Raw genomic sequence first — 27,572 nt, 5'->3', positions numbered from 1 at the left:
GATATTTTTAAATAATAATTTTCAAATTCTACTGAACACTTCAATAGTCCTTATAAATGTCTTAATCATGAGATAAATTTAAAACACAGAGATGCTGCAAATAAATTCATACATAGTACATACAAAATAAGAGAGAAAATTAAATTGCAGATGGTTAAATATCACATCACTTAACTGATGTTACTGAAAATGTATTTTCCTGCATAATCATATGGTTGACAGTATGCATTAAGAAGGTAAGTAAAACGATGAAGACAATTTTGATTTAATATGGTAATGCACAATTCCAACTAACGTACATTCAACAGATCATGAAATTGGGTTATTAAAATGAATATTTTTGTCATTAAATAAAAATTCTGTCCAAATGAAGAAAACAAATAACCATGAAAATAGTAACAAAAACACTTCTGAATCTGCATAAGAACTATATTTCCTTATTTTTAAAGAAGGTCTAACACAATTTTACAGCTTTTAGCATGGCAGTGATGTTTTATAAATAAATAAAAGTCATTCCTGCATAGTAGATTGTGATTGGTTTATGCCAGCTACTCAAATGCAACTTAGTATCTCCAACTTTTACAGAAGATAGATTCATCTCAACCATACCAGATGGTTATTTTTGCAGGAAAGGGATAGGTATAAGGTAGAATGGGGAGTGATTCTTTAAAATGACACATGACTCATCACCTTATTGAGGGAGTTTCTGTTATCTCTGAATTGACTCTATTATGACAAGCCTCCAAGTGATGAAACCAGGTAAGTTAAAACTGTTAACCAAAATGCAAAGGAAAATGGTCTCTCCCAAATATTGGCCACAACAATGTCATCAATGGAAACCAGGAGAATTTGCAGAGTGGAGGTTCAAGAACAATGTGGAATTGGCAATTGAGTCAGGTTTTCTAATTTTAAATTCTTATTTGTGAAAGGGAATGTGAACTGAACTTAAGATGTGTGCAAAGATATGAAGGAGAGTAGTTCTCTGAAAACCTTTCTCCCTACCCCTGGGACTGAATTTGCTTGGCTAGAAGTAATCTTTAGGAATGCTACTCATCAAAATAGCGTGGTACTATGTATTAGTCTGGGTTCTCTAGAGGGACAGAACTAATAGGTTAGATGTGTATATGAGGGGTAGTTTATGAAGGAGTATTGACACACAATCACGAGGTGAAGTCCCACAATAGGCCATCTGCAAGCTGAGGAGCAAGGAAGCCAATCCGAGTCACCAAACCTCAAAAGTAGGGAAGCTGACAGTTCAGCCTTCAGTTGGTGGCCAAAGGCCCGAGAGCCCCTCGCAAACCACTGGAGTAAGTCCAAGAGTCCAAAAGCTGAGGAACTTGGAGTCTGATGTTCAAGAGCAGGAAGCAGCCAGCACGAGAGAAAGATGAAGACCAGAAGACTCAGCAAGCTCACTTCTCCTACCTTCTTGTGCCTGCTTTTTCTAGCTGTGCTGGCAGTTGCTTGGATGATGCCCACTCATATTGGGTGGGGGTGGGGGGGTTGGGGAGGGTCTGCCTCCCCCAGTCCACTGACTCAAATGTTAATCTCCCTTGGCAATACGCTCACAGGCACACCCAGGAACAATACTTTGCATCCTTCAATCCAATCAAGTTGACACTCAATATTAACCATCACATACTATTATAAAGAGAATGTTGCATGATTTTCTTTCTAGTCTGTTTGTAATTCACATCTAATAAAAGAGTGAGAGTGGACGATAAAGGGAACTTGTTGAAACATTTCTCTCAAAGCAAAAGGGATCATTGGAAGCAGGCAGACACCAGAATTGGTTTAACCTAAAAATAACAAATTAATAATTATCAAGTCTATAATGATGACAGTGACTTAATGTGAATAGAAAGAATTCTAAACTCTCTCCTTCCTTCCTCCCTCCCTTCTTTCCTACTTTCTTTCCACTCCCTTTCTCCCACCCCCTTTTCTTTTCCTTTCTTTTCTCCCACCCTCTCTCCCTCCCTTTCTTTTATTCAATGCATAGTAGTTGAAAAAATCTAAAGTTAGACCTGATTTTACACTGAAGACTAGAGGTAGTTACTATCCTATTACTGTACTTAGTTGGATATGCTGGCATGTCATTATGGGTAAAAGTTTGATGGATTTATTTGTGAGTTATTTGGTTATAAAAATCTAGAGATTGAAGTTTTTCATTAGAAAATAACACACATAACAAGTCTATGATCATTTTGCATTTCTGTAATCACAGAATAGTTCTGCAATATTTCATGTATATTGGAATTGAAGTTCAATTGAATTTTATCTGTATTTAGTAAAAATTAACTTTAGCTTTGATACTAATGAATAAAGCTGGGTTTTTTATTTATCATACTATTTCCATTTTATTCTCTAGTAATATTGCAATTTTCATTCTTAACTCTTTCCTGTCCTATCATTTCTACTCCTTTTCTAGTTTCTCTCATTCTCTCCCTTTTTCCATATTTGTGCCATTGTCTTTTGCCCAATCTTGTTGAACTGATTTAATTATTATTTGTTGTGTGATATAGTTCAGTTTTTACCTAATTAAATATTTAAATTTTTTTTTTTTTGCTTTTCAAAAAGTAAATATATGTTAAGCAAAAAAAAAAAAAAATTAAATACATCTTTATAATTCCAACCTCCAGAGATCACATGAGCTTTTTTTTTTTTTTTAACACATTTGGTATATTTTTCTATTCTTTTATTAAGAAAATCACTTTTTTCAGTAAAAGAGCATAAAATAAACTTTAAAGGACTTTAATCAACAGTGCTGATTTGCCCTGCAGAATTTTTTTTACCATTGTACACTCATGTCAACTGTGCATAAACTTATTTCACTACTACTTTGTCACATATTTTCCTCTTCTTAAAGTAAACTTGAGCTGTGGAAATTATTTCAGTATTTTAAATTGTATCTCTTTGTTATCATGACGTCAAAGACATTTTTGTAGACTTTGGTTGTTTGTAAACCTAGTTGTGAGTTTTGTTTTTCAGTCCTTTACACACATTTTCATTGCTTTGTTTGCATTTAATTTATTTTTTTAAAAATCCATGAATAGGCCAGGCGTGGTGGCTCACGCCTGTAATCCCAGCACTTTGGGAGGCCGAGGCGGGTGGATCATGAGGTCAGGAGATCGAGACCATCCTGGCCAACATGGTGAAACCCCATCTCTACTAAAAGTACAAAAATTAGCTGGATGTGGTGGTGTATGCCTGTAATCCCAGCTACTTGGGTGGCTGAGGCAAGAGAATCGCTTGAACCAGGGAGTCGGAGGTTGCAGTGAGCCAAGATCGTGCCACTGCACTCCAGCCTGGTGACAGAGTGAGACTCTGTCTCAAAAAGAAAAAAATATATATCTATATAGATATTTTTTCATGGATATATATATATCCATGAGTAAATGGAAGTTTTGTCTTTTTTTTCCCCTGGAACCCTAGCTCTGCTAAAAACCTTCTAACTTTACCTTTCTCTATCCTTTTCTTTATCTACAACTTTTTAATTTTTTTTAATCATCTTTACCATTATGCTTCATCCTTCTGAACTCAATTGCTTTGGATAGGCGAGAAGCTGCTTTCAATTTCATTTCCCCATTTTTATCTTTAGCTAATGTTCTGTAGCTTGTTTTAGATCTGTGTCTACATATTATATGTATCTCTGTATGCATCAATATTTGTATATATGCATGCATATATGTGTATGTATATTTATGAATACATATACACACCATATACATACACTTATGTATGGTGTGTGCATATGTATGTGTAGATATATGTACATACACACTATAATGGACTGGGGAGTTAGTATACTGGGATGAGCATACATTTAGGGTATGATTCACATATTTATTTTGTCCTTCTCCCATTTTCCATTAATTAACAGGATTGACTACAGCAAAGATGCCCAGTGTTCCACTTTCAAGTGACCCCTTACCTACTCACACCACTGCATTCTCACCCGCAAGCACCTTTGAAAGAGAAAATGACTTCTCAGAGACCACAACTTCTCTTAGTCCAGACAATACTTCAACCCAAGTATCCCCGGACTCTTTGGATAATGCTAGTGCTTTTAATACCACAGGTTGGCACACAAAAGTTGTTAACTTAAATATCAGGGAATGTCATTTAGAAAATTCTAAAGTTATCAGTACAACTTGTCTTTAAATTATTTGCACAGTTTCTAAGTATGTGATTTTATTCAAGTGCAGAAATTGCAGGAAATTAGTATCTGTGAAATATAGATCGACTGAAGTAATTAATGCATGTTGTTAGGGAGTGGAGAGAGAAAAGAAGGGAAGCAAGATCTCCAAGGACAATCAGGAGGGGAAATTTGTTCTAGTATCCTCTGATCTATACACACTCGCCATGATTCTCCCACTTGGCTTCCCGCCACCTGGACAGATGAGAATTTCCCTAGTTCAGAGATTATCAGTTCTGCTCTCCTTGGAAGGTGTCTTAAATGGGAGTCTTCCCATTTCTTTGTTTCATTCTAGATTCTCTTTATCCAAAAATTGTTGAAGATAGAGAATGTATTATTTTTAAATCCACTCTGAGAATCGACAACCCAATTTTGTTATTTGAGTTTCTTTTAAGAGCATTTGCATCATTGAAAACATTTTTAATTAAGGTTGTGAGTTCTACTGGTAAATTAAAGGCAATGTAGCCATGTTCCCGGGAAAAATCAGATTGATGCAAGAGATATTTTTGCCAAGGAGGGGCACTATGCTCCTTAGAATACTGATATATGTATATGCTCATTTAATGTTTAGCAATAGGTCTGCCAGTGTATTCAGACTCAGATTTACCATCAGTAGCGTGTTCATGCTTTTCTGAAATAATGTGTTATGTTGACTTTTTTTGTGGGCAAACAAGTTTATAGACATACTCTGATAAAAGATACTAAGCTATTTGAACTGTTTAACAATGCCATTTATCTTCATTTGAAAAACAAGCATATATAATACCATCACAGAAATTTTGTTTAGGGTACATCAAAGTATTTTGAGTACCATACTGATGAAGTTTATTGGATATAGTAAGCAGTTAAATAAATGGTCAGTGCCTTCCTACAGCAAGTACAAGACTGTGTATTTAATCTTCCATTTGTTTCCCTGTCACCATAGCAGAGTAGTGACTAGGACCTGTCTAAACACTGTAAAAATTTGAACACATTGCCCAAAATTTTTACAAAAGGAATGCAAGGATGAAGGTGCTGATGACTAGGTGGAACATCTCATGCTATTTTATTATTTTGTTTATTGCCTGAGTAGTGTCACATTGAGTTTTCCTTTTGAAGGTTCTGTATTTCACGTCACATGCACAAATAAAAACATGCAACGTTCTTTTCATTCCCACATTTTTAAAACCTAAAACCACTTAAGCCATAAATTTACAGGTAGAGCAAAGTATGAGAAAGGTTTAAAATTGAATAGATTGAAAATAAGGATGAATAATTATAAAATACTGATTTGTTCTAGCAAAATAATACTGATGTTGAAATTACCTTGAAAAGTTCATGCTTTCAAATAAAAACACACTTTCTTTTCTAGAAAATAATCTTTTCATCAGGTGATACTTCAATTATCTATTGGAATAAAGTCTATATGAGTTATTTAATTTATGATTATGATTGATTTATACTGCTGAATGCAGTCAATTTTTTTCATTTACTGATATAATTGGGGGAAAATCCTTTAATCTGCATTTCTAAGAATATTATACACACTATTCAAAATTGTTCATTTTTGAAAATGGTTACAATGACCATCCATGTGCATAACATTAAATTTAATTATGTAATTTTATTTTATAAAGATAGTTTATGACTATTTCAAAACATTTTCAATATAGATGGGTATGTGTGTATATATATATTTGTATATACTGTTAAGTATATATAAAGTATATGTATGTATTGTGTGTATATATTTTAATCCTATGTATACATACATATACATATATACATATAGGATTAATGTATATAAAGTGTATACTTTATATGTACTTAAAAGACACACAATGAAAATACCCTTTAAATTCTGTTCCTTAAAGATACCTTTTTAACCATTGTTGTATATCCTCCAGGCTCTCAACATATGATTTTGTGAGTATGCAAGAGACCGTGTATGTAAGCATGGACATGTGAGATTGTTTCCACATGTTTTCAAACACTAGATATTATCAACCTTTTAAAACTCTGCCAGTATGCTAGTTAGAAATATTTCATGTTGATTTACATTTAAAAAATTGTTCTTAACACTGAACACTTTTTCATACACCTTTTGGCCCTTCTGTATATTAGGTAGATGTCTGTCACATCTCTTGTCCATTTTTAAATTTCTTCTTTTCTTTGTAATTTGTAAGAGATACTAGTACATTGGAAGATTCCTTTCTTATTCTCCCTACAAAGAAATGTCCCATCTGTCAGTTTGTAGAGTTGATGGAGAATTCAGAAAGCTCATAGTGATGTGAAAGTCAATAAAGCCACCTGGAAACACGAATTCTCTATGGTTGCATCCAGCTCAGGAAAACTCCCAAGGCTATGTAAATAGAGGACTCAGGTGCCTGTCACTTTCCAGCCAACCAAATTTAAATACTGACAGACACATTTTAACAGATTCAGTCACTTCACAGTTTGGTAAACTATAATCGCAATTTGCTCCTTATAACCTCTTAGTAAATTATTCATCTCCAGTGGGGGAAGATTGATGTAATGATCTCACTTTCCTACCTTAGGTGTTTCATCAGTACAGACGCCTCACCTTCCCACGCACGCAGACTCGCAGACGCCCTCTGCTGGAACTGACACGCAGACATTCAGCGGCTCCGCCGCCAATGCAAAACTCAACCCTACCCCAGGCAGCAATGCTATCTCAGGTTTGCGGGTCCTTTAGACTTGTGCAAATATGAAAAGTACATGACGACTACCTGTATTTAAGAATGGTGTGAGGAAATCTAACCACTTATTCAATGTGCAGCTATTGCTAGTTGATGAATTTGGAATTTCAGTCACTCTTAGGAATATGAAACCACAGAACAAATGTCCTTTTAATAGAGATGAAATAATAGTGAGAATTGCGAGACTACAGCAAAAATCTGCTCAGGAGGAAAGAGTTATTCAGAATAGTCTATTTTTTATATATTTCAGGCAATTACCATTCTACAGGGAAAACTTTTTGTTGGAAGTAAGAAATAATATGCATAAATCTTTACTTAAAGACTTTGTACCAACAAAGAAAAGGGTAAAGAGTGATTCCTATTATCAGTGAAGGGCAGTGAGAAATTGTAACCACAATGAAACTGTTATTTAAAGAGTGAGAAAAAAAGGAAAGGAATGGGTTTATTTCCCATTCAAACATTAAGAATCTTTCAGGATGGCATCTCTGTGTTTATAACAACAATGCAGAATATTTCCTCCCTTTTCTTTTCAAAATTAGTGTCCAAATCACTTCGTGGTGTCCTTTTATATGCAAGAAAAACAAGTATGTCTTTTGTCAGATCACAAATCCACACAGTCTCATATATAATTTCAGTGATCTGAGTGCTTGAAAGTTAAAGATATAAATGGTAGACCTATGTAGCTGGTAGGAACATCGTCTTGCTTTAGGTAGGAATCAAACACATCAAATAGAATAATTATTATTTTGCAGTATTAAAACTGTGCCCTTGGCATAAAAATCATTCCAGGCAATCCACACTCTTTAAACAAGTGGGAGAAGAGCCGCCCTCACCTGCCTCATTCCACCTAGTCCAGCTGCCATGGGAACCACAATAAAAATATTTGGAGCTTTTAGCAAACCCACAGATCCAGAAACAGTGGAGGGGCAGAAACTGTAAAACAACAAAAGGGGACTGACCCCTGGGGCTAGTTGTCACACAGACTAGTCTGCTCTGTCCTGATCAAGGAATTCTTCTTCTCAAAGTGGCTAATTCCACTGATGAAAAATCTATTAGGATTAATCAACCTAATTAAAATTGTAAATGCCACCCATAACCACCACTGAGAGTACCTACATAACAAGGGAAACGAAGTTTTCAAGTGAGGAGGAGGGAAGGTAGGAAGTTTCGGGAGGTTGAGAGTGGAAGCCTCAAAACAGCTTGGGAGCAGGGTCTGCTAGAGAGGGGAGAACAGATCAAGTGAGTGAGAGGAGTGTGGAAAAGAAGGTGGAAAAAAGCTGATTTCAAAACTCTGCAGAGGGCCAGTTCTATGTCTGAATGAGTTTTTTAAAGCATGAATAAATGAGCTTTCCTCACTCTTCTACATATTCTGCTGGAGCCCTCCTCTGGGAATCCAGAGTGGAAAACCTCATGTTTATGTTGTTTATTCTATTCTATGGTTTAGTTAAATTTCGTGGTTTAGTGGCTTTTGAAGACTGAGCTGAGAACCCATGCTCAATTATTTGGAAGATGCATTTTCAATTCTAATGGAATGTATGTGTGAAATTATAGACTGTACTGCATTTGTAATTGGTAGACACCTGCAAGCTCAAATCAAAGCCATGTTCAGAACATGCATGCATGTATCACTGCAGAAATACAGACTCTGCCTGCAAATGTGAGACTAATCTCACGTCATTGAACTGATGACCCCAGGGATCTTGACAGAAAATAATCCAACAAGCTCTTGAATAGAGGGCAGCTCATATTTCTTTTGCTTTTTCCATGGCAACTAGCATAGTGCTAGTCATCTAGTAGGCACTAAATGAATATACATTGATTGCCTGTGCTGTAATTCTGGACGTGATGTTGGGCAAAGGTGTAAAATACATTAGGTAATTTGAAGCCTGAAAATGGAAAGTTCTAACCTAGTACAATGTGCAGTTTCTTTGGCTACAACACTAGATTCTATACCAATTAGCAACTATGTGATTGAAAAATAAGAGAATGATGCCACTGTAATGTGGAGTTTGTTGGATTTCAAGCCAATTTGATTTTTCCTGGCCAGGGAAGCCTGAATTGTGAAAGTAGAATTGTAACCTTCAGCTGGAAAGGAAGAAAAAGAAAACCTTTGAGCTCATGCTGTGGCCCAGGCAGGATCCCATTCAGCTCTATTTTAAGAAAATTAAAACTGAGCACCTGCACCCAGGGATCCCTCCCCAGAGAGGTGTGTGCCTGCAAGGCTCTCAGCATGTATCAAGTTGCACTTCCTCCTGTGCCAACCTTTTACACTCAGAGCTCTACCTCCATCTACATGGTCTCAGCACCACTAAGACAGCACCAGTCTCTACTGCTTTGATGCATTTTTTATATTGCCTAAGGCAGCCTGCAGCCCAGAGTCTTAGGCTTCTTGGGCTGTCCAAACTATATATATATTTTAAGTTGTGCTCTGCTTATGAAGCTGCATAGGTTTCCAGTTGTCTGCCCCTAAATGCATCTTTCCCATAAGCCCTGGTATTTTTGGTACAGTTCTGTAGAATGCATGTGTCGTGGTGTAGCAGAAGTGCTTGAAGATTTGTTTCTCTGCCTTATCTTTAGTAATTGTGTTTATGTTGGCTATCTGGCTATTGCCCTTGCGTGACAGACACAAGTGACAGTGCTGATGGCCCTTCTGATTGCAGATGTCCCAGGAGAGAGGAGTACAGCCAGCACCTTTCCTACAGACCCAGTTTCCCCATTGACAACCACCCTCAGCCTTGCACACCACAGCTCTGCTGCCTTACCTGCACGCACCTCCAACACCACCATCACAGCGAACACCTCAGGTCTGACTATGCTGCTCTAGTAGTGTCTTCAGTTATAGATAATGAAATGGAAACTCAAAACTTTAATGCAGCTCTTTTATTTTGTGCCAGATATTATTTGTAGGTTTCCCATTTTACAAATGTTCACGTATCAACACCAAATTATGCAAAAGAAACTTGCCAGTAAGCTTTTTCTGGGCGTATTTTATTTTACTATTAATATTATAAAAGTCCATGGCAAAGAAGAATCAATAATAGGCCTTAATGTCATATAGCTCTGGGATCAAATCCAGTTTCTTCAACTTCGTAGCTGATTACAGGGCAAATTACTAATACTTTCCGCATATCAGATTTGCTTTCTGTAAAAATGGACATAATAACACTCCTTTTTAAATTATGTCAAAATAATTAACGTGATGTCTGAATATGTAAAAATCTGGTATGTAATAAATATTTTAAAAGAGTAATTGTGACGCTTATTAGAATCCAAGTATGGAAAGCCATGAATGAAAGGGAAATGAATAGTTTGAGGAAGATTGCATATCATCAACTAAGAATTATATCAAAGAATGAATAGTTTTCCCTCAATTTATACAATGTTTAGTTTAAATAACTTGAAATAAATCTTTGATTCACTTTATTGTTTTAAAAACAAGCGAACGTCAAATCAAATGAGGACTCCTAGAGCAAAGATGCCAATAGGAAATTATCTTTGCTAAAGAGTTTTTCTTTCACCTTTTAATATAACAAACTAATTAACTTTTATTCTTCTATTCATTTTCTTGCAGATGCCTACCTTAATGCCTCTGAAACAACCACTCTGAGCCCTTCTGGAAGCGCTGTCATTTCAACCACAATAGGTGATATTACCCTCAGTCAGGCAGCCACACCATCCCCATGTGCCTGGTGATGTGCTCTCACAAGGGCCTTCCACCCACTCTACCTCAGGCTCCTTTCTTTAAGTTGCATTAAGTGTTTGAATCCTGAGGGTGATGGAACAGCAGGAAGATATTTCTCTGCTTAGCGGTGCAACAGCTGATGAGATCAGGATGTAATTGTTACTGTCATAATCCATCAGAAAGCATGTGTGAGAAACAACCACATCTACTAGAACTTTTTCTCACAGGGGTTTAGGTCTTAGTAAGGAAAAGAACAAGCCCATCAAAGGGGCTGTCCATTGCAAGTGGTGAGCATCAGACGGCTGATGGCAGAGTTCCCGTTAAGCAGTGAGAGGGCGTGGAGATAAAGGAAAGAGAAACTGAGGAATGGCTGCAGCAATGGTGGTATCTGTGAATCAGCAAGTAAGCTGATCAGAGCTTGCAAGCCCACAATTCTCCTCAAATTCTTCCAACCCAAAATCAAGATGAGCAGAGATCTCTTAGCTTACACAAAGCACATGTTCTCCCAATTATTCAACTTAAATGCCTACACTCACACAAGATACTGCTAAATTTGTTGACAGAGCAATTTGTTACCCTGGATCTAGTAGATGTGCAAAGAGCTTACAAAAGTTAATCTAGAGAATGAAGCTGTCTTTGCATTTTCTCTGACTTTTTTTTATGTAAATGAAAAGTATAAACTTCGTACTATGGGGATTATAATTATATAAATTGACATTGAGATTAATCAAAAAATGAAGACCTTTAAAATATTTTTGGCTGTGTGAATCTTCAGCCATGTTGCCATACCGCCAATTAGATGCGTACCTAAAAGTCTTAATATTGTTAATTGTATTTATTGGGTATATTTATGAAAAATTTTATAGAATTAGCTCATTCCTTTATAATGCTTTAAGTTTTGAAATGAAAACCTGTACTAGGCAAATCCTTCATATTCTGTTAAATCTAACTAGATAGACTTTATGAAGTAGAAGTACTGTAAATCAGCTTTCCCAAAAATGACATGGCAGATATTCTAAAGCAAAATTTTAATAATTTACATTTTTTTCTCCATTACAGCTACTACTCCATCTAAGCCAACATGTGGTAAGTTTATTTACTTAGAATCAGCATACCTCACTTTGGAATAGCACTTTAATTACATCTTTCTTTATTCCAAGCTTTCAGGACCCACTAGTAAGCTAAACTCACTGGCTCTAATTTCTCACCGATGACTAGTCTCAAATTAGTAAAAAATTACTAGCTACACATGGACATAGAGTTGGGAATGATAGACTCTGGGAAATACAAGAGCGATGATGGAGGGAGGAAGACAAGGGTTGGGAAGCTACCTATATTGGGAACTGTGCCTACTTGCTGGGCGTCGAATTCAATTTTACTGCAAACCTCAGCATCCTGCAATATACCTTTGTAACAAACTTGCACATATAACCCTGGAATCCAAAATAAAAGTTGAAAACTAAATTTTCCAGTTAGACAACTTTGGTAAAGCCACTTAGTTTAATTTAGGTATTTGAAAAAAAAATGGAATGACAGCAAGTTTGTTGGTGAGGGGGAGGGGGACAAGGATTCAGTGTGATGATAAATATAAAATGTGGATAATACCTTCAAAGCTTATCAAGAAGAAAAATCTCTCTTTTTCTCTCTCTTTCTGTCTTGCTTGTTAGGGGCTGGCTCAAAGCAGATACTTGAAAACAGTTTGTCTCTTTTTTTTTTTTTCCTCATTTTCTTCCTTGATTCTCAGTTGAAGCAAAGCGGTTCTTCATGGTCAGGGCTTATTCCTCCATTCATTTCTAAGTCTAACCACTGGAGTCACTGCCTTCAGTAGCTTTCCATACATTTAGTGTAAAGAGTGGCCTTCATATGTCTGTTTAATTAATATGATCTTTTGTAATCCGGTTGTCATTCATCTCTCCTCCCCGCCTCTTGCATCATTGCCTCCTTATGTTCTTCACTTAAGTAATATGGAACCACTTTCAGTTTTCTTTTCTTTCTTTCATTCGTTAGTTCTTTCTTTTTTTTTTTTTTTTTTTTTTTTCTCACTCTGTTGCCCGGGCTGGAGTGCAGTGGTACAATCTCAGCTTACTGCAACCTCTGCCTCCTGGGTTCAAGTGATTCTCCTGCCTCAGCCTCCCAAGTAGCTGGGACTATAGGCACATGCCACCGAGCCCAGCTGATTTTTGTATTTTTAGTAGAGATTGGGATTCACCATGTTGCCCACGCTGGTCTTGAACTCCTGACCTCAGGTGATCAACCTGCCTCGGCCTTCCAAAATGCTAGGATTACAGGCATGAGCCACCACGCCTGGCCCACTTACAGATTTCTAAACACATACTGTTCCTTCCTGCCTCTGTGGCCACTCCTGCTCTTCCTCTACAATTGGAATTCTGCTCCAACCTCATCCCCCAAACCCCATGTCTATTTTTCTATTTCCTGCTCATATTTTAAAACACAAACTAAGTCACTTTCTCTGGAAATCCTGTCCTATACCTCCAAATGGAACAGATCTCTCTCTTTCTAGTGCCACATTATTTCCTGCATAATCTTATTTTAGAGGTTTGTATGTCTCCTGCAATTCATGCTTGTGTCTGCCTCCACACTGGATTATACATTTCTAAAAGCTGATTATATCTAACTTGCCTTTGAATTCCTAGTATTGGTGACCATGTCTTACACATGACAAGGGCTTAATAATTTTTGTTGAATAAAAACAAATGAATAAATTTATATTTGTTGTAAAGATATTTTTATCAGTCAGCAGAAATTGTTGACACTAAACAAAGGTGCTTTGGAGGTATATTATCAATCATAATTTTACCCAAGTTAAGGAAAGAATGAGGGCTTCTGATCTCTGAGTAATTAATGCCCCACATATATAAAGAAACAGGTGGTTAATAACTACATTTTAGAAAGCAAGAAAATTATAAAGCAAGAATAAATTTCTCAAATGCATCATTTATTTGTGCATCAAGTCAACAAGTAACTAGTGAGTTCCCATTAATGATAAATATTATGCATACTCCTGAATTTACAGTGATAATAAAAATAGCCTAGACTTTGCTCTCATGGAAGTTCCAAGTCCAGCTAGGAAGACAGACACTTATCTGGTAATCATCCAAATATAAATTTACAAGCTGAGGTCCTTGATAGGGCAGTAAAGCACAGATAATTATGAAAAAAATGATATGGAGGCACCTAATGTGTTTTTTCTTTTTCATGTTTTTTGGAGATATTTGGTTAGTTGATTTGATATTTTGGCATTTGCATTAATGTAGTTTTATTTATTCTGGAAAAATAACACTCAATGTTCTATTTTCTTTTAGATGAAAAATATGCAAACATCACTGTGGATTACTTATATAACAAGGAAACTAAATTATTTACAGCAAAGCTAAATGTTAATGAGAATGTGGAATGTGGAAACAATACTTGCACAAACAATGAGGTGCATAACCTTACAGAATGTAAAAATATGTCTGTTTCCATATCTCATAATTCATGTACTGCTCCTGATAAGACATTACTATTAGATGTGCCACCAGGTAAATATCAATTTATTTCTTTTAATAAATTTATAAAAACAGTACACTTTTGTGTGTGGTGTTCTCCAGTGGTCACAGGAGCTGGTCTGGTGAGAGAACAGGGCTGAGGGAAAGGAAATTCCTTGGAAACAAGTGGGTGAACTTTCTGCTGTCTTAACCAAGTAAAAATGATAGAGTCAAATAAGCCTTCTGTTTACATCCATTAATCACCACTTCTACTTATTTAACAGGGAGATGTTTATGTGCACTAAATATAGTTTATCCACTAAGTGATTGTCTGCAAGCTTTCTTTATTCTCCTCTACTTAAATGAAGTATTAATTATATATGTACATATATTTATTCTTTTAAGTACAAATTTATCTGAAATATATTAGGGAGAAACATAAAGGATTTGATGTGTATGGGAAGAACCAAAATACATTCATAAAAAGGAAGGTTATGGTCATGTTAGTGAGATCAAGTTGGTTTTTGTCAGCTAAGCTACTGCTTGGAAAGAGGAGGGGGTGACAGGAGTCGGGCAGACTCTGGGGAAGCATCTCTTAGCCAAATGCATTCTGGAAAAGGGATTCCAGAGCCGTGTAATTTTTTTAAAAAGTCATATCATTTAATAATTCAAGACTATTAATAAATTTGTTAACATTTAAATATGTTAACATCAAATGTATTTTGAAAATAAAATCCATTTAATTTATTCATTTTCCCTAAATATTACTGAGATAAATTACCAATTAAACACAGAAGATGACAATACTTAAAAATGCATTTCCCAATAGGGAAACTCCCAATACACTTTATAATAATCATTCAATTAAAAGTAAGTAAAGAGTAAACAAAAAATGTAAGATAAAAACAAAAATACAAAATGGAATGAGTGTTTTTTAAAATGTGCGAAAGCTACAATTTTATCAATATGTTTGCTTGCATTTCATTTTTTAACGTGGTATAACTTATAAATGAAACACTACCAAAATATATGGTGCTAAAAATAATAAAGTAAATAATAAAAGAAACAAATCCCTAGAGTTATTAGACTTTTCCCATAGCAATCTCAATCCTTGCCAAATTCTATGTCATTAGCATAATTTCAGTGGCTTTAACTGACATGTTAGGAATGAATGAGGGCTTAGGATACACATTATGAAATACTAATCAAGTTTATCTCTGTATCTTCTTGTCAGGGGTTGAAAAGTTTCAGTTACATGATTGTACACAAGTTGAAAAAGCAGATACTACTATTTGTTTAAAATGGAAAAATATTGAAACCTTTACTTGTGATACACAGAATATTACCTACAGATTTCAATGTGGTAAGAATATAACATTGACCAGAGAATTTTTTTTTGTGGCACAATGTTGTTCTAGATATTATTTAATCTTACTCTCTGCCCTTTCTCTCTTCCTCCCTGCCTCTCTTGTTCTCCCTCTGTTTGTCTTTTTTCTTTCTTGTCTTTTTCTTGGTCTGTGGTATACTTAGAGTAAAATAATTAAATGACCTATACAATTCAAACAAATTCACAAAATAAATGAATACTTTTCATGAAAAATAAATATCTAAAAATTGAAAGTCAATTAATTTACAATAATTTTCTTGGCAATTGTTATACACGGGCATTGTTGAAGAGATCATGAAAGAAGGGTGTTATAAGGAAATGATAATACACAAACTCTGTTATGAAGTAAGGAAAAAAAAATACAGGATTGTATGGTTCAAGAGTTTACTTTTTCCATCCTGCATCAACAAAATTCATACACAAGTTCAAGAACACTTAAATAAGAAGAAAGCAGAAAAAGAACAGCAAGTGCACCTAGGGATATGTTTGGATTTGAATTGAGGCAACTAATAATTGAGATAGTATTTTTAAAGTGTATTTGAATTTAATGAGGTGAACTCTCCCACCCTTTGACTTAAAGCCATCTGCCAGGCCATAGCTGGCATGACAGACAGATGTGCTCAGGTGTGCATGCGCATGCACGCATATCCACAGCTACACACATAGAGGATGGAGCATTGCACTGGGTGTAATCATCACCTAATCATCATAGTATAGATTCATGGCCATCAGGCAAGCAGACAAGGAAAGGAAGAGCAATCATGACAGACCAATGATAAAATGTTCTCTCTAGACAATCTATTACATAAAGACTAGGTGAGGTGCAATCTCAACTTTAAGTTGTATTTGCTATATACAGATTGAGCGTCCCTAATCTGAAAATCCAGAATCCAAAATGTTCTCAGAATCCAGTACTTTTTGAGTGCCAACATGATGCGGCTCAAACAAGTGAAAAATTTTACACGTGACCTAAAGTGACTGGTCATAGTCAAAATGCAGAAACATAACACAGAATTTAGTCAGCATCCCCAGAGAAAAATAAATGACCTCAAGCTATGTATATGAGGTATATATGAAACATAAATGAATTTTGCATTTGAACTTGTGTCCTATTCCCAATATATTGTATCATCTATATGCAAATATTCCAAAATCTGAAAAAAAAAAAAAAACAAAACTAAATCCAAAACACTTCTGGTGCCAGGAATTTTGAATAAGGGAAACTCAGCCTGTATTTTCATAAAAGTTGAATGTAAAAATTATTTTTAGGGTTTTTTATTATTTTGGTAATTTCCACAGATGTTTCTATCTGATAAATATTAAATAGAGAATTATAAATGTGAAATTAGAAAATAAATGTGTGCGTGAAATATTGCATCGATATATTCATTCGAAATATTTCTTTATTTCAGGTAATAGGACATCTGATAATAAAGAAATTAAATTAGAAAACCTTGAACCCGAACATGAGTATAAGTGTGACTCAGAAATACTCTATAATAACCACAAGTATACTAACGCAAGTAAAATTATTAAAACAGATTTTGGGAGTGAGTATGTTACTTGCATTTATATGTAAAATTGCTTCCCTCTTCATGTTCTTATAATTATTTGAGAATCATAGGAAATGAATTGTCTTTTTGCTGTTTTTGATACTTTTTAAGCATATGCTTTTTATTTCAATGAAGCTCAATTTATCTATTTTTACTTCTTTTGCTTATGTTTTTGGTGTCGTATATGAAAGTCCATTGCCAAGTCATGCAGATTTATCCATATGTTTTGTTCTAAAAATTTTATAGCATTGGCTCTTAAATTTAGCTCTGTTACCCACTTTGAGTTAATATTTGTATATGGTGTGAGGTAACAGTCTAATTTCATTTTGTTGCATATGGCCATCTAATTTTTCCAGCGCCATTTGCTGAAAATACTATTTATTCCCCCACTGAATAGTCTTGCCATTCTTATCAAAAATTAGTTGACCATAATGATGGGTTTATTTCTGAACTTTCAGTTTTATTTTATTGATTTATATGTCATGCTTACACTGTCGATTACTGCTGCTTTGTAGTAAATTTTGAAACTGGAAACTGTAAGTTCCCCCAAATTGTTACTTTTCCTCAAGATTGTTTAGAATATCTAAGGGAACTTGGAATTCTGTATGAATTTTAGGATCAACTTTTCAATTTTTATAAAGAAGCCATCTGGGATTCTTTCAGGGATTGCATTGAATCTGTGGATCAATTTGGGAAATATTGCCATCTTAACCATGTTAGTCTTCCAGTTCATGAACACAAGATATCTTTCCATTAATTTATGTCTTCTTTAATTTATTTTCAAAATGTTTTGTAGTTTTCAGTGCATTAGTGTTATAATTCTTCTGTTAAATTAATTTCTAGTTTAAGTTTATTCCTGGTTATAATGCTGTTGTTTTCTTAATCACATTTTCAGGTTTGTTACTAATGTACAAAAGTACAATTGATTTTTCTGTATTGATCTTGCAGTCTGTCACATTACTGAATTTGTTTATTAATGATAATATTGAGAAATTTTTGACAAAACTTATAAATGTAATTCTAAATTTTGTTTTGTTTTGATTTTGAGACGGAGTCTCGCTCTGTTGCCCAGGCTGGAGTGCAGTGGCGTGATCTCGGCTCACTGCAACCTCTGACTCCTGGGTTCAAGCAATTCTCCTGCCTCGGCCTCCCAAGTAGCTGGGACTACAGGTGCGTGCCACCACGCCCTGCTAATTTTCTGTATTTTTAGTAGAGACGAGGTTTCACCGTGTTAGCCAAGATGGTCTCAATCTCCTGACCTCATGATCCGCCCACCTTGGCCTCCCAAAGTGCTGGAATTACAGGCGTGAGCCACCATGCCCAGCCCGTGATTCTAAGTTTTATGTAAAAAGGATAGTTGAAGGCTAAAGAGGCTGCCTAAATCCTTGTCTCCTCATACTTCTCCAAAATAATATATAGCTACAAGAACAGCAAATAAAACTATGTAAAAACTATATCCTCAGCATAACTAGAAAATTTTAATGTATTTTTATTAGTACCACAATTATTACATTCTTTATAATCAATGCAACAAAATAGAAATCCCAGAAAACTATGTTTTATATTTGAAAACAGCACAAAATGTTTTCAGTGGGGGAAAAATAGTCTTTTCAACTAATGATCCTGGTATCTCTGTAGAAAAAAAATGAACATCAGCTCTCACCTCTCAACAAACACAAAAATTAATTCAAAATGGATTCCAGACCTAAATACTAAAGCTATAATTTAAAAAATTCTAATCAAAGACATAGGAGAAAATGTGTAGCTTTAGCAAAGATTTCCTAGGGCACAAAAGCAAGAAACATAAATTTTTTTTGATGAATTGGAGTGCATAAAAATTGAATATTCCTGCTTTTTGGATGAGGCAACTAAGGAAATAAAAAAGCAATAAATAGTTTGTAAAAAATCAAAATTAATTTTTTCAACAACAGAAGTTTTTCCAGAATATACAGAGAGCTCTTTCAGCTGCAAAATAAGGAATAAAACAGCTCAATTGAAAATGGACAAACATTTTTAATATATACTTCACAAAAGAGGATAAACAGGTGGTTAATAAGCACATTAAATGATGCTCAGCATCATTAGTTAACTGAGAAATACAAATTAAAACAACACTGAGATGATAATACTATACATCCATTAAAATGGCTAAACTTAAGAAGATGGATACTACTAACTATTGGTCAGGATGTGCAGCCGTGACCCAGGAATTTCACTCCAGGTATTTACCAAAGAGGAAACATGACAAAGCAGATGCATTCATAGTAGCCAAAACCTGGAAACAGCCCAAATGTGTATTCACTGTTGAATCCTAGGTAAAACGTGGTGTATCTTTACAATAACTACTGATAATTTTTTAAAAATCTAACTATGACACATGCAACTAAGTGAATGAATCTTCAGAACATTACATTAAGTGCAATATGTTAGGAGTGAAAAAGTACTTACTGTTTGTTTAATTTTATTTACATGCAATGGGTAAAAAGACAAATTTAATCTGTAGTTAACAGAAAGTTGATCAGAAGGTACGTGAGTGTGGTCAAAGGAGCTGAGTTGACTGGGAAGTACCACAGAAGGACATTTTGGGATCACAGAAATTTTCTTTATCTTGATTGTGGTGTTGGTTATGTGGATGTATACATTTGTTAAAAACGCATTAAACTGTACCTCAAATGGGTACATTTTAATGTAAATTTTACTTCATACATTTTATTTAAACATTTATCAGTTTTTCTCAGTTTCAAATGACTAGTTGCTGGAAGCAATGACAAGTGCTACTCAATGACTGCTAAATTTATTGGTGCTATGAATGCCAGATTTTCAGCACAGCAAAACCTACAAATTCCAGGATTTTTAGGCAGTATCTGGGCAAGAATATATATGAATAATGTATATGAAAGGAAGAGGGGGTTCTTAGATATCTTCAAGTCAGTGGAATGCTTAGGTTTCACAGTGCCAATCTGGTGTGACATTTACTTTGTTAAAGGAATTTACTCTAAAACAAATTAAATAAGCCCAGATGCATTTCTTTAAATTTTATTTTGAATTCATCATTTGTCAAAATATGGTTATCAATAATGCATGCTTATAATATGAAGAATGCTTTATCCATGTCTTATTTTTCATATTACATAACATTCTTATTCTTTTAACAGCTCCAGGACAGCCTCAGAATATTACTTGTAGAAGTGAAGCTGCACATCAAGGAGTAATTACCTGGAATCCCCCTCAAAGATCATTTCATAATTTTACCCTCTGTTATATAAAGGAGACAGGTAATTTGTGTAGAATTTAATTTCATCAGAAAAGAGAAATCAAGAATTTGAAAGTACTAGAAATTTTTATTGAGCCAGTGAGTCACAAAGCTCTCTGCTTAGAGACTGCATAGGCATAGTATACTCCCTGATCTTAGAATTGCTTCCACTCATTCAAAGCTTTCCAGCCCCAGAAATGACTAAAATCCAGAACATTCTAAATATTTGCTTGTCCTTCTTGGTCTTAGTTTAAATCTTTGTGCTCCAAAGCCTAGAGACAGAAAACCTCTGGATGACAACACTCATTTCTGTCTTGCAAGTATTATGTAAGTGATTTGACTCACTTTGAACTCATCATTCAGCCTCCTAAACAAACCAACAAACAAGCAAACCCCTTGTAAAACTTGTTTCAGCTAGTAATACAGACAAAATGTTGGGTGAATAAAAATGAACATGGGCCCATGTAGCCGCTGGGGCCAGTTTGGTGTAATCTTGGGAGCATAGTTCTAAGTTTAGAATTAGACTTCTGCAGAAGTAATGCAATTAAAAAAAAAAGAAGAAGAAAGAAATGTGCTATGACTAGTTCACTCATGAAATGTTCAAATGAGATGCTATTTAAGAGAACAAATATCTTCTGGACAATTTAAAGGATCTAAATTGTTTGTAGAAAGTAACATCAGTGGAGTATCTCAGAGCAGCCTCAATGCCTGGGATAGCCCTTTCTCTATTCTTTTATCCATAGGTTAAAATAGGAATGAAGTGAACCTCATAGAATTCTGTCACTCTGTGCTGTGGGGAAGGAACCAGACATACACTTCAAAACTTGAAAAGTGAAAGGCTATTTTTCTTCATTATGTTATTTTATATTTTAATGGCCTTTTCTTGCTAGTGTCTTTAGGTCTTAATAATCAGACTACTAAAGCAAAGTTAAATATGCATGTAGTTTTCAAATTAACATTCAAAGGCCAAGGAAAAGAAATATATACTATATATTTGAGGTTATGATAAATTTAAAAGTTAAGTCTATGTGGAAGGAAAAATGGAAATTCCAGGAAGATAAAACAGCAGAGGTACTGTCTGCCTCATTGGACACCTCTTTTACAAACACTTTGTGTAGCTTCTATGGGAACACATTGTTCGTTTTTTTTTTCTCTTCTCTGAATCTTCTATTCACTATCCCTTGCTGCATTCTTCAATGTCTACACTCTCTCTACTAGGGAGTATTGTCGATGTCAGAGTATATGGTAGACATTTTATGCATTTATGGCTCTTTTATATTTTTACACTTTTTTTTTTTAAACTGTATTTCCACTGTATTTGCATAATTAGGGTAAAAAGGATGTAATGAGTTAGTAGCAACTCATTACAGCAACTAGCATGGGTCCTTCTTATTGGGCAACTAAATAGTGTTACCCAAATTTAACAGCTGTCCACATAGAACACTTAAACGGGATTGAATGGCTGAGAAGGGGAGGGTAGCTATCAGGCTGTGTGTTTTCTTTTCTCCAAAGCTGCCGATTGGTGACTGAATGCAGCTTTGGACCATGCCCTGACACTGCATAAAGGGCTCTTTGGAGCCAGCTCTACTCTAAACAGCGTGCTCCGCTTTTGTTTTCTCCTTCATCTCAAACATATACCTGTCTCCTCTCCCATGTTACCTAAGGCAAAGAGAGTTGATAGGATTATAGTATCGTTAAGGCAATTTAACTTTTCTCACCATTTTAAATAAAATTACTATTAAAAATCCACAGGAAGAAAGTCTATGAAATTTGCAGTTTACTTTTTAATCAGATATTAAATTTCACTTCATTACTTCACAATTTAATTTTTTCAGTGTCTCTAAAAGAGAGGGATTAAAAGAGGAGAAAAAATGCAATTGACATTAATTTAGTTTTATTCGTTTAGCAGGTTTTTAAAATTATGTATTATTTAAAGATTTTATCAACTATTTTAACAACTCAGTGGAGATGTGCATACATATCTTCATAGTTCATATGATGAAACTGAGGTTAACAGAAAATGTGATAGATGTTCAAGTTCAGTAGCTTGATCTGTTTCCTTTCTGCTCTTGGTTTTGTTTGTTTGTTTGTTTGAGAGGGAGTCTCCCTCTGTTGCCCAGGCTGGAGTGCAGTCATGCGATCTCAGCTCACTGCAAGCTCCGCCTCCCGGGTTCACGCCATTCTCCTGCCTCAGCCTCCCGAGTAGCTGGGACTACAGGCGCCCGCCACCACGCCCGGCTAATTTCTTTGTATTTTTAGTAGAGACGGGGTTTCACTGTGTTAGCCAGGATAGTCTGGATCTCCTGATCTCGTGATCCGATCCGCCCGCCTTGGCCTCCCAAAGTGTGTTTGTTTATTTTTCCTCACATTTTTAGCTTAAGATATTTTGGAGAACTGCAGTTTTATCTCATTAACTTAATGATGGCAAGTGACAGTGAAGCTTCTTGGTAATTGGGGAATTGGGGAAGAGATCTTTTGTGCTTTATTGGATTTAAAGGATTATTTTTCAAAAGTTACTGAAAGCAATAGGCACCTTTCAAGACCACCATGATGTTGCTGGAAATTATTTCGTGTAATGCCTTTTATTTTTTTAAGAAAAAAAAACAGAACAAATTGCTTAATCTCTCTGTGGCTCAGTTTTGTCATCTGTAAAATCAGATGATAGTGAGTACCAACTAATAGTTGCAGTGATGGTTAAATTAATTATTTCATGTATACCCCTTGAAACAGTGCTTGGCACATACAGTGAGTTATTATTTTTAAAAATCGTTATTGATATTATTATTACTGTAGCTGCTATCCAGAAACATGTTGCCACTCTAATCATCCTCTTTCCTGATGTCACTTGGCTACTCAAAAACAGCAGCAGCTGGTGATTTTTTTACTTAACAAGTGCTAAGTCTTCTGCCTGAGTGTGAAAACACACTTAGACACTGTCCTACCTCTCATATGCCTCCCCAGCCAGAGCTGTTGTCCTGATCAGGTTTGTCACTAAACTCAAAAACATTCCTTCTTCCGTTTGTAATATTTTCTTTTCTCCCTTACATGTATTCAGTTCCACTTACCTTTCAATGAACAGCTGAATTCCACTTCCGGCATGAAACTCCCTCATTCTCACAGCTCCCGTTAATTACTGTAGTGTCCAAATTACTATGATAGAATCAACCCAATGACTGATGATCAAATGGATTCTGCATCTAACATTCAAAACAGTAGCTAATACCGATGTTCAGAGTTTGGAGGTTACATATCAGAAAAGGTTTTCTAAAAAAGAATCATTCTGAAACATGCAACTCAAGACTTACAGTATACACTGGGGGCTGTGTTTTCTCAGAAACAAAAGAGATCATCTTCACAAATGAATCTGAACTTACTAAATATTTTATGTACCAAATTAGTGATATAAAACCATAATTTTTCAATATTTAATTTTACCAATGATAATTGAGTTTGTTCAATACACTGGCTGATAATTGTAGGTACTTTTGAGTATCAAGGATGTACTTATTTTTCAATCACTCAGTAGTTTGGAGTTCACTTGGAACAATGTGATGTAGAGACCAAATTAATTAGGTACGTGGTAGTACTGACTTTTAATGACTTACTAATTTTTTTTCACATTTTTCCTCAGAAAAAAATTGCCTCAATCTGGATAAAAACCTGATCAAATATGATTTGCAAAATTTGAAACCTTATACGAAATATGTTTTATCATTACATGCCTACATCATTGCAAAAGTGCAACGTAATGGAAGTGCTGCAACGTGTCATTTCACAACTAAAAGTGCTCGTAAGTTATATGTTTTAATGCTTCTTTCCATAAATGGTAAAAAGCAAAGTATGAACTTTTTAGCCTACAATATTTCTATCTTTATTCTAGCAAGCACATTTACCTGGCACATTTGTTAACATCTAGGGCTTATAAACATGTAAAATCTAAAAGTTTAAAAACCGTTATTCTGGATTCTCTCTCTTCTTCAGATATAGTCATAGAATTTTAAGGACAAAGCATAAAAGCATCTTAATTGGCATCAGTTTGTACAATTTCATGCAGTTAAGTACTTAACCAACTTAGATTAAAACATTCACTGTTTGCTGTTGTCTTTACTATCTGGAAATATTAATTGTAATCAGAAACCTAACAATGTCTCATAAAGCATTAGCCTACTAACCTCTGTTCATCTGATAAAACATTTCATAAAATGTAATATTTTATTAGCATTTTCTTCTCTTCGTTACCCTCAACTACTTACTATTCTATTTTATGTCACATTATCCATTTAAGGTTTCCTTTCAATGGCATTTGGCTCTTGCCACTAGTATAATCTCTCCATAGTTTCCAGGCCCAAAGTTAGATCTGCTTCTGGGGCACATGTTAACCTCCATCGAGGACAGGGAAGAAGAAATGCCGTGTTTCAAGGCAGCATCTATAGCTCCAGAGACCCTAACGGGCACTAGACTTGTGAAGAAATATTGTGCTATTTGGGGCTGAATGTAAGACACTTTTAAGGTCATTTAGGTTTTGGTTTGAAAAGTTCTGGTCCTGGAGCTCTAGGCTTTTGTTGTTTTCCTGAGTTTCTGTATCACAGAAAAAGAAGACAATTTGTTTCTGTTCCTGAAGAACCCATCTAGGTGTTTACCAGGATAACATTAGCACTCCGGGAAAGGAGGGTCTAGATTGTGTAATAGGACTTGGAGGTTTCCCAATCAACAACATTTTTCCTCTCCTCTCCCCAAACTTCCCCCTCTTCCCCACTCCCCTCCCTTTTTCTCTATTCTCTAATTCTACACACTCTCCTTCAGGGATTGCAGTAACTCTCATGGCTTCATGTACAACCTATATGCTAATACTTACTGAATAAATGAGTGATTTATTCCTCAGGGTTTTGATTTTTTTTTTAATTTATGTACTATCATAACTTCCTCATTTATAACCCCCAAGCTAACACTTAAAATACTTTATACTATATCCAAGTATTGTCAAGTAATTTACATATGCATCTATTAAATTATTAATAACAAATCTTTCTTCATTTTGATAGCTCCAAGCCAGGTCTGGAACATGACTGTCTCCATGACATCAGATAATAGTATGCATGTCAAGTGTAGGCCTCCCAGGGACCGTAATGGCCCCCATGAACGTTACCATTTGGAAGTTGAAGCTGGAAATACTCTGGTTAGAAATGAGTCACATAAGAATTGCGATTTCCGTGTAAAAGATCTTCAATATTCAACAGACTACACTTTTAAGGTAAAAGTATGCTCTCTACATTACTATAGTACCAACTACATTATAATGATTGATTTATAGTACTTACATAAATTTAAGACCACTGCTCACATGAGATTGAGAAGCTCTGATGTGTAATGGAATCACACTTAAAGAGTCTCAAATATTTGACTTTAAAATTTTTATTCCTATAGCTAAAGTCAGTGGTTTAAAGCAAATGTTTCATTGGAATATTTTAGAACTTCAATATGACTTAATTATAGCTAAATTATTGCTTCTGTGTTAAGAAGCACAACACTTTATGCACAACAGATTATTACTTTACCAAATCTACCTTTTCTTTACTTTGGCTTTTTATCTTTATTAATGTGGAATTTTTCAATTGCAAAATTTCACAGGTACCTTGAGGTTAGAAAATATTCGAAATAAACACTAGAAAATACTAGTGAGCATACAGAATTTAAAACACTCATTATCTCAGTCTACTGATTGTATTTTGTACATGTAACTTCATAATATATTATACACATTTATATGCATTTAACACATGTATTATCAACATTCTGAGTACACAGTTTTCAAAATACAGTTTTAAAACTGTATTTTTAATATATCACTATATCACACACACCTTTCTATGTTAAATATTTAACTACTATGTAGTTTTTAATGCCTGTATAATATTCTATGTATGGCTTTATCACATTCTATTAACTATAACTATGTTGGTCTCTAATATAAACAACATTCCGATAACACACTTATTGGTAAAGCAAAAATTTTGAATGTCTTTAATAATTTATGTTTCATAAATTCCTAAAAATGCATTTATTGGGTCAAAATGTATTTTGAGACTTTTTGGATATGTAACTTTTTTTCTATAAAATTTAACAAATTGCCCTTGTGTATCAGTGTATGAAATGACTGCTTCTTGAGAGGCTCACCAACACTGAATATGCCTTTCTTTTTCTTTATTTGGAGGTTGAAATATGGTATTGATATCTTTATTTTAATGAAGTTTCTTTACTTATTGTTCTTTGTGTTATTCTTTGCCTCTTTTATCCAGTTTTCTCTGGAGAAATGCCTTGAATATTAATGATATTAAACTCTTTGTCACATGCGTAAAAATGTTATCAGTTTATAATTTGCCTTTTAGTTTTCTTCACAGCACTTTGTCTTACATAATTCCCCTTTTTATTTTTAAACAAATGTATCTGTCACTTTTATTCCTGTTAAATAGAAATTTCCATAGTTAACTTTTTAATATGATGTTGACAAACGGCCTCATATTCTTTTTTTGTTTTGTTTTGTTTTGTTTGTTTTGTTGTTGTTTTTTGTTTTGAGAGGGAGTCCTGCTCTGTCACCCAGGCTGGAGTGTGGTGGCGTGATCTCGGCTCACTGCAACCTCCGCCTCCCGGGTTCAAATGATTCTCCTGCCTCAGCCTCCTGAGTAGCTGGGATTACAGGCATCTGCCAGCACACCTGGCAAATTTTTGTATTTTCAGTAGAGATAGGTTTTCACCATGTTGGCCAGGCTGGTCTGGAACTCCTGACCTCAAGTAATCCGCCTGCCTCGGCCTCCCAAATTGTTGGGATTACAGGTGTGAGCCACCGTGCCCGGCCCATATTCTTTATCACTTAAAGAAGTGTTTTCATATTTATAAACTTTTTGATTTTGTTTTTGAACTGGAAATGTAGGTTGGATTTTATCGATTTTTAGGGCATTATGATAGATGATGCCATAGTTGTGATGCCCTGGTGTGATTAGTTTATATGATGCAAAACCATTGTCACATTCTAAGAGAAAAACCCCTGCTCTGTCATTGTGTGTTATTCTCTCAGAGTATTATTGAAATCAACAGCCTATTATTGTCTTTATTAGTAGATATTCAAAAAGGAGATCATTCAGTGAGTAGAGATGGTGTTGGCATAGGCGTTGGATGACATCATTCTTATTAAATTTGGTATAAAGGTTACACTGATCTGATAAAACACATTGCTTATATGTTCCTGTTTTTCTGTATCATATAACTTTTTAAAAAATTTTTATTATTATTTTTTGAGAAAGAGTCTCGCTTTGTCACCCAG

General features: G+C 34.9%; 1 protein-coding gene across 4 annotated transcripts in view; it reads left to right on the top strand.

Moving 5' to 3' along the window:
* The window catches only part of PTPRC (protein tyrosine phosphatase receptor type C), a 118,228-nt gene that overhangs the window by 54,369 nt on the left and 36,287 nt on the right, over nt 1-27,572 (top strand). Inside the window, exons 4-14 of one of the 4 annotated variants that reach the window (XM_063597978.1) lie at nt 3,878-4,075; nt 6,730-6,870; nt 9,552-9,695; nt 10,463-10,534; nt 11,633-11,659; nt 13,897-14,115; nt 15,296-15,424; nt 16,861-16,998; nt 20,157-20,276; nt 23,886-24,044; nt 25,297-25,505. In XM_063597978.1, coding sequence (XP_063454048.1) covers nt 3,878-4,075; nt 6,730-6,870; nt 9,552-9,695; nt 10,463-10,534; nt 11,633-11,659; nt 13,897-14,115; nt 15,296-15,424; nt 16,861-16,998; nt 20,157-20,276; nt 23,886-24,044; nt 25,297-25,505 — 1,556 coding nt within the window. The remainder of the gene's footprint in view (nt 1-3,877; nt 4,076-6,729; nt 6,871-9,551; nt 9,696-10,462; nt 10,535-11,632; nt 11,660-13,896; nt 14,116-15,295; nt 15,425-16,860; nt 16,999-20,156; nt 20,277-23,885; nt 24,045-25,296; nt 25,506-27,572) is intronic. The other 3 variants (XM_034943283.3, XM_034943296.3, XM_024930523.4) reach the window with 3 other exon arrangements.

The sequence above is a fragment of the Pan paniscus genome, chromosome 1, assembly GCF_029289425.2.
Source record: "Pan paniscus chromosome 1, NHGRI_mPanPan1-v2.0_pri, whole genome shotgun sequence".
NCBI lineage: Eukaryota > Metazoa > Chordata > Mammalia > Primates > Hominidae > Pan > Pan paniscus.
Note: the sequence above shows the minus strand (reverse complement) of the source record. Positions and strands in the feature narration are given on the sequence as shown.